Here is a 7,500-nt window from a genome sequence, read left to right on the forward strand (position 1 = left end):
ACTCTCTCCCTACCTCTCCCCCTCTCTCTATCTTTCTTCTATTTTCTCTCATCAATTTGGATAATTTCCCGAGCTGTCCATTCCCAACCTATAGATTTCTAGGGCTGGCAGGAAATCCGAAAACCTCCGCGGCAGCACTGTAACCCGCCAGCTGCAGCCTCACTTCGAGGGAAGCCCTGTACAAGGCCATGAGAAAGCCTGGAGGAGCTTGTCCGTTGCTCGGGAGGGACACGCCGCCGATCATGTGCTGCTGGTAAAAAAATACTCCAGGAAAGGGATCCACTTGAGGGCCTGGCCTCTGGAGAGACACAACCCCGCTGTTGTCTTCGGCTCCACTGGATTCTGCTGAGGGAAATGGCTGGACCCAGGGCTGATCGCTGATTATCTCTTTCAGGAGTCTGTCGTAGGCTATGAAGTTAATCAGCGGAAATGGGACTCCTCCAGAGAAAACGCAAGGGATGGGCACATAGATGGGGGGAGGAGGAGGAGGAAGCGGGGCCAACGCCAGCTCGTGTTCTCGCGAGAAGCGCTGGAGGTGAAGCTCGGCCTGAGGCGACAACGGGGGAGTGGCCATGGGTCGGCTGTGAGAGAGGCGATGGTGCAACTCGAAGAATATCCTGGAAGTCTCTTTCGTGCTCCAGGGAGTTGGACAGAGAAGATTCTGCTGCTGAAATCTGTGGCAGACGTGTTTCCTGTGCATGAGTCTCGCATCTTCATGATTCCTGAAGGAGATCTGGCACTCAGAGAGGAGGAGATTTCCCTGGTGCCACGGCGTCACCTCGATCATGAATTCGAGCGTGTGGCCGTGCCTGTTGAGTCGCGGGTCCTCGTCGTTGAAGCGAGAGCAGTTCGCGAGTTCCAGGTGCTCTCCCTCGGGGCTGATGTACCACCCGCCGCCCACGCAGTACGGGTCGTACTCCGGCAGGAAGCGTGTGTAGTCTCTGTTGGAGATGAGCAGCCGCGTCACCGTCTGCGTGGGCGACGTCATGAGCTCCACCAGGTAGGCGAAGCCCCAGTGTGCGAGGAGAACGTCCGCGGCGAGAGAGAACTCCACGTTCCCGTACCAGTCATGAGCCTCGTTGGCGTCGCGTTCCTCGCGTCGCGTGCCGAACCAGAGGACTTGGAGGCCGCGGAGAGGGTGGCCCCGTCTGAGGCTCCTCCTGCTGAGGGAGTTCAGGCTGGTGACTGGCCTCGGGCCCATCGCGTGGGCCTCGCAGATGTGGACGGCGTCCTGCAGGTGCACAGTCCTGACGATGCGGTGAAACGGCCGGTAGGAGTCCAGGCCGAGGTCAATTCGCCGGCCTCCTCCGGGGCGCCACAGCACGGTCGGCCTCGAGGACCGCGTCTGGTACAGCAGTTCGTCCATGCCAGGCTCTGGAAGGGGCCGGAATGAATCAGGGAAGAATACAATATATATATATATATATATATATATATATATATATATATATATATATATATATATATATATATATGTGTGTGTGTGTGTGTGTGTGTGTGTGTGTGTGTGTGTGTGTGTGTGTGTGTGTGTGTGTGTGTGTGTGTGTGTGTGTGTGTGTATGTATGTATGTATGTATCTATACATATATATGAATATAAATATATAAAAATATATGTATATATTATTTAACCAGTTATATTCACCATGGCATAGGAAAGCGTTGGCATAACTTGGGCCAAGGGGTCAGCCCGTAGCCACGCCGTCTGTTTGAGTATATAATTGGTTATTAAGAGTAAAACGGAATCTCTTGTGGCAACATGTAAAAAGGAAGTCAACTGTTTTTTTTTGTTTTTGTTTAGACCAAGTTGTGATAAGGACACTGCTGTTGTGGCGTCCGTGATGATCTGTGTGGTTTCAGACAGAACAATGTTAGTGATTCAAGGTCAAAGCTGGCCATAGTGGGTGAATCTTCAATATTAAGTTGTTTGATTTCATTCACGAAATCAAATGTTTTGTGGTTCAATCACTAGTGGTTAGGGTTAGATGATTCTGACGATGGATTTAGCTAGATTATAACCAAACTGAGGACACAATAGGCCTGTGAACTTTGGGGAGTCCATGTAAATATCGAGAGCCAGAAGCAAGAATGGAATTATATATATGGTTTCGTTGATGGTTTGTTTTAGAGGTCATAAGATTTATTTAATTTATCTTCCAGTTTGGGGTGGCTGGCCAGGTCAACATTCAAAAGTATGAATTTAGAGGAGTTTGATAAAATGTTAGATATTTTGTGATAATCAATTTGTTCTGGATTACTACACATTTTCCTTTGTTCAATCTCGTTATTACAATGTTTTCATCATCATTTACATTCTAAAGAACATTATTGTATTCTGTGTGGTCTGGACTATGCATAAATTATCTGTAGTAATGTACATACGTATTGTTAGCAAGTGCAGATATTTTGTTGAAAACTGTATATACTGTATCTTTGTAAATGTTTCAGTTTTGAGCTTCTGTCAGGTTCTTTCGAAATGAATAAAGAAATTGACATAGTTTTCGGGGTCGTAGACCAAGATCCACACCCATTGATAAGGCATTCGTTATTCGATAAACTTATGTCTGACAAGTTAAAAATTACTTTGTTTGCATCACCACAGGGAGGGAAGCGGTTTACTCTTCTTCCAGGACCGGACCGCCCTCCGCCCTTGCACAGAGGGACGCCCAGCGGAGGGGCGCGTACAACACTCCGCCCACCACACCCAGCCCCGCCCCCAAGCACAACAGGATCGGGTCGTTATTCGATAAACTTTTGTCTGACAAGTTTAAAATTACCTTGTTTGCATCAACTGTATTGTTAACGCCAATGCCCAACTTGTGTAACTTTCTGGGATGGACTTCTTTAACGGAGGCTAATCTCTACATTCGGAAATATTAATGCAGAAAGGCATATAAAATCAAATAAGCTCTTTCGATCGTTAGACAAGAACATGGTTATTCATAGTGTCCTTGAGTTTTGTAAGTCCATGCTCGGTACGTGTTTGTTGAAAGGAATTAAGGATAATACCACATAATTTACAATAATTCAGAAATTTTAGATCTAGTTCTATTTACTTGGTTTTGAAGAAGTTCTTACTGACGCATTTGTGTTTCCTGGCTAATCGCGTGATCATTTCAGCAAGTGATTTTCCACTTGGGAACCGTAATCTTAAGATGAAAAGCAGAACCAAGGTTATGATGAGCAGCTTTATTGTTACGTTCCGAAGAATTACATCTGTGCATATCCACACGACGTAGCCTGAACTGAACAATAGTACACCAATTCAACTGTTTACAGTGTAATTCAATTACTGTTACAAACACTTCTCACCCTCACGTTTGTATTTTTTCACAATGTTTCTGTCTTTTGTTTGTTCTGTTTTCCCTTTTGATTATTTATAAACACATATGTATATAAATACACGTATGTATGCACACACACATGCACACAAATATATATATTTACACACACACACACACACACACACACACACACACACACACACACACACACACACACACACACACACACACACACACACACACACACATGTATATATTTACATATATATATATATGTATATATATATATATATATATATATATATATATATATATATACATATCATCTCTCTCTCTCTCTCTCTCTCTCTCTCTCTCTCTCTCTCTCTCTCTCTCTCTCTCTCTCTCTCTCTCTCTCTCTCTCTCTCTCTCTCTATATATATATATATATATATATATATATATATATATATATATGAATAAGTAGTCTTTTCCCTTGAGTACACAAACATACAGTTTTCTGTTGATAAACCTCCAGAGAATACACACTGTATAATCCGTCTGTATATCCTCTTGTATCCACGGACGGATATTCGCCCTTGAATAATGGGCTTCCACTTTGCTGTTCGACAGACAGTGTCGTGTATTAAGAGAATATTCATAGAGGCTAAAGTAAAGAGAACCATGTTATAGTTCTTATATTTGCGTAAACACTTATTAGATCACATATTACATCACATACCCTTTTCTATGGGTAGAGTTATTCAGAATTCAGTTTTCAAAGTAAAACAACAACAACAACAACAAAAACGCTCAACAAGAATACCATAAATAATATAATTACTTACACGAAATTAATAGGTGTTGAGATCGGAGCCAAGTGGCAGGTCGTGGTTGCCGACGTCACCTCTGTTTCGGGGTCGTGAACCCTATTTCACATATTTCACAGTGAAGCCAACACTAACCCTTTACATCTATCTATCTATCTATCTATCTATCTATCTATCTATCTATCTATCTATCTATCTATCTATATATATATATATATATATGTATATGTATATATATATATATATATATATATATATATATATATATATATATATATATATATATATATGTACACACACACACACATACACACACACACACACACACACACACACACACACACACACACACACACACACACACACACACACACACACACACACACACACACACACAAATATATATATATATATATATATATATATATATATATATATATATACATACATATATATATATATATATATATATATATATATATATATATATATATATATATATACATATATATATATATATGAATGAATATTTACATATCTATTGTGTTCGTGTATTTATACATACATGTGTGTGTTTGCGTGCAAAATATTTGAAAAATTGAAAGTTTGTAATCGAATGCACACATTTTATTTTGGTATTACAATGAAGTACAAGATTGTGATAAGTACAAATTAGCAGCATGTTTATCGTATCATACAATCAGCTGGACATGATGTTCGCTTATATGCATTTTCATCTGATTTTAATGCTCCAAATACATTCTCATACTTTCTTTCATTTTTCGTTGAGCACATGTTTTTGCCTCTTTTTCTTCTTCCTTTCTGTCACTCTAAGCTACGAAATGACTCAGCATATGTGTGAGTGATAAAGCTACACATGATAATCTCTGATATATCGTATAATGTACATTACCCCAAGATTCTAATCTATACCTAAATTAGCCGTGTTATGGTCATACCTATTTACGTAAATGAAATATCTTTTTCATATTATTCTTGTTTGAGGTCCAAATCTTAATTTCAAAAATGTGATCTTTTGTTTGGTTTTGGCAAAACTAATTGTTTTGCATGTTTGTTACATTCGATTACATTTTCCAGGAAGTGGTCAGTCAAAACCATTACCTTCAGAGTAATGGTCCGAGATCTGTTCCTTGTATAATGCTACATTTCAAACTGAAACGCATCTATGTCTTTATTTCTATATATATGCATGCACATACATATATAGTACATAATTATGTACATAACACCCATAAACCTCGGCTTCGGCTGTGGTATAGGTTGCCAAGACTTTTTTTGCATGTAGATAAAGTCCATTAGCGGATGAGAGTAAGTTTAACACGTACATATACCAATTTGTTTTAGACAAAATCTACTTCGTTCATCACGATCTCTTTGACTGTTTCTTACTCTCTGTGTGCTTCTATTCTATTCTCTATTGCCTTTAAGTAATTGTCCATATTGTCTCTTTTTTATTTCTCTCTGCTTTTCACATATTTATCTGTCTTGTAACCATACATAACTTCTAAGATTTCCGATGACCGGGTCTAAACTGTTCCACATTAACGCGAATTGGTGGTGGGAAAACGTAGGCGTCCATAAAGTCCTCCTCAAAAAGACCGTCGCCTTTGATTACGGCTGTGAAACTGCAATACGAGTCGTGTCTCATCTCGCACTTCCTTGCATTAATTTGCTGGACCTGAGGGAAGTAAGCCAGCATCAGTTCTTCAAATTCTTGCTTCTCGGTGTCAGGATGCAAATTCGTAACATACATGAAGAGCCGACTGGAGCCTTGTCTTACTGGGGAGTTCCGAAAGACAATGTGCTGGGAAGTTCTTCTCTGGGGAAGTGACCAAGGCCCCGTGTTGTTTACTATTTCCCTCTGAGTTAACGTGACATCTTGACCAATGGTGATGGTGAGAGCCTTGGCGTAACTGCGGCTTAACGTCGTTTCGTAAACGACTTCCTGGACCTGCTTGACTACGACCTGGGGCCTCCTTTGCTTGGTCGTCTTTGGTGCCTTCAAGATTTCGGCCCATGATTGCGCTGGCTGTACCTGCTGGCCTCGTTGTTGATGGTTCGGTTGTGGATGACCGTGCGTCTGATCATAGTGATCAGGAGGCATTTGATTATTATTCTGATCGCGATTGTTGTGGTCGGCATGTACACGACCGCCCTTCAGAGCGTGTGCATCGTACGGTTGGTTAACAGTGATGTTAGCATCAGTGCACACTCGGTTGCTGTTCTGAGAGAGACCTCGAGATGCTTGATTGCTAAACTGTCGTTGACTTGAATCTGCTCGCTTGTCATGAGTATGGCGATGTTGGCCATTATTCTGCTCTTGTTGGATGTGTGTTCTCGCCTTGTTCTGGCGGCAGCTGGTTTTCTGATGGTGATCCTGGTGTTGCTTGGCACTCTGATAGCAAGAGACAGGAGGTGGGTGAGGGTTTCTGGGGTGTGAGCAGCTGATATTTTGTTGGTGGTCAAGATTAGGCAGTATTTCTGTTTGCTGAAAGTCACTACGTGATTGGTTCGTATTTGGATGGTGTGGTTGACTTGCATTCTGATAATGGTCGGGTTGCTGTTGGCTCATGTTCAGGTCGTGGTCAGGCAATGGTTGGTATATATCCCGAGTGCGGCGTTCTGAGGAGGGTAGCTCTTGAATGCAGTTCAAGTCACGATGAAGAATAGAATTATCTTGCGTCTCAACAGAACCGTATGCAGTCGCTTCTGGATGCCCATTACAAGAACTCAGGTCGAGGAGCATGCATACCTCGTGAGTCAGAACCCACGACCGGTAGATGTGGCCAATTACATCCCAGGTGACGCACCTCCAGGTCAAGTGCCTCGCCTGGGAGACCGTGAACAGCGAGAATTTGGCGATGAACTCATTTTGGTCCATAACATGGAACAGACCCCCGACTTGGAGGAAAACCTTTGGCGTGCTGGCGCTCCAGAGTGTCTCTTCGACGGCGTTGAGGTCGACAGGAGTCAAGGTGCTCAGCACCTGCTGCAGGCGAGGCTCTGGGGGCATGACCAGCCAAGGATACGTTTTGCTTTGCTCTGCCATCAGGTAGCACTGGCGGAAGTAGTCTGCAAGGGCCGAGAGCCTGGGCGAAGCGATGTTCGGGTGGCGATCCGCCTCCATTTGGTGCCGGGAGAAAAACATCTGCGAGGCAACCGCGGCAGAGACGGCCCAGGGGCATGCTTGGGGCCTGCTGGAAAACCGCTGGAAACGATGGCATTTTCTAGGTCTGCTGAGGTCTGTTGCTGCTTCATGGTTCCTGAAGGAAATCTCAGCTTCCTTTAGAATTTGCTGCTGTCCATAAGGTGTCATTTCGACCATGAACTCTAACTCATGAGGGTGTATGTTGATGCCCTCGTCGTTGAAGCGTGCGCAGTCCTTCA

The 7,500-nt window shown here is 42.9% G+C and overlaps 2 protein-coding genes across 2 annotated transcripts in view; both read right to left on the bottom strand.

Moving 5' to 3' along the window:
• LOC113805794 (uncharacterized) overlaps positions 1-1,663 on the bottom strand; it is a 1,957-nt gene extending 294 nt beyond the window's left edge. The window contains exons 1-2 of the mRNA XM_027356855.2: positions 1,645-1,663; positions 1-1,374 (exon numbers count right to left, since the gene is read on the bottom strand). The exon at positions 1-1,374 is cut by the window's left edge and continues 294 nt beyond it. Coding sequence (XP_027212656.2) covers positions 89-1,366 — 1,278 coding nt within the window. The 5' untranslated portion in view covers positions 1,367-1,374; positions 1,645-1,663 and the 3' untranslated portion in view covers positions 1-88. The remainder of the gene's footprint in view (positions 1,375-1,644) is intronic.
• Positions 1,664-4,707: 3,044 nt separating this feature from the next.
• LOC113805785 (uncharacterized) overlaps positions 4,708-7,500 on the bottom strand; it is a 6,747-nt gene continuing 3,954 nt past the window's right edge. The window contains exon 2 of the mRNA XM_027356850.2: positions 4,708-7,500. This exon is cut by the window's right edge and continues 515 nt beyond it. Within this exon, the coding sequence (XP_027212651.2) occupies positions 5,618-7,500 (1,883 nt within the window). The 3' untranslated portion in view covers positions 4,708-5,617.

This window comes from Penaeus vannamei, chromosome 35 (genome assembly GCF_042767895.1).
Source record: "Penaeus vannamei isolate JL-2024 chromosome 35, ASM4276789v1, whole genome shotgun sequence".
Lineage (NCBI taxonomy): Eukaryota > Metazoa > Arthropoda > Malacostraca > Decapoda > Penaeidae > Penaeus > Penaeus vannamei.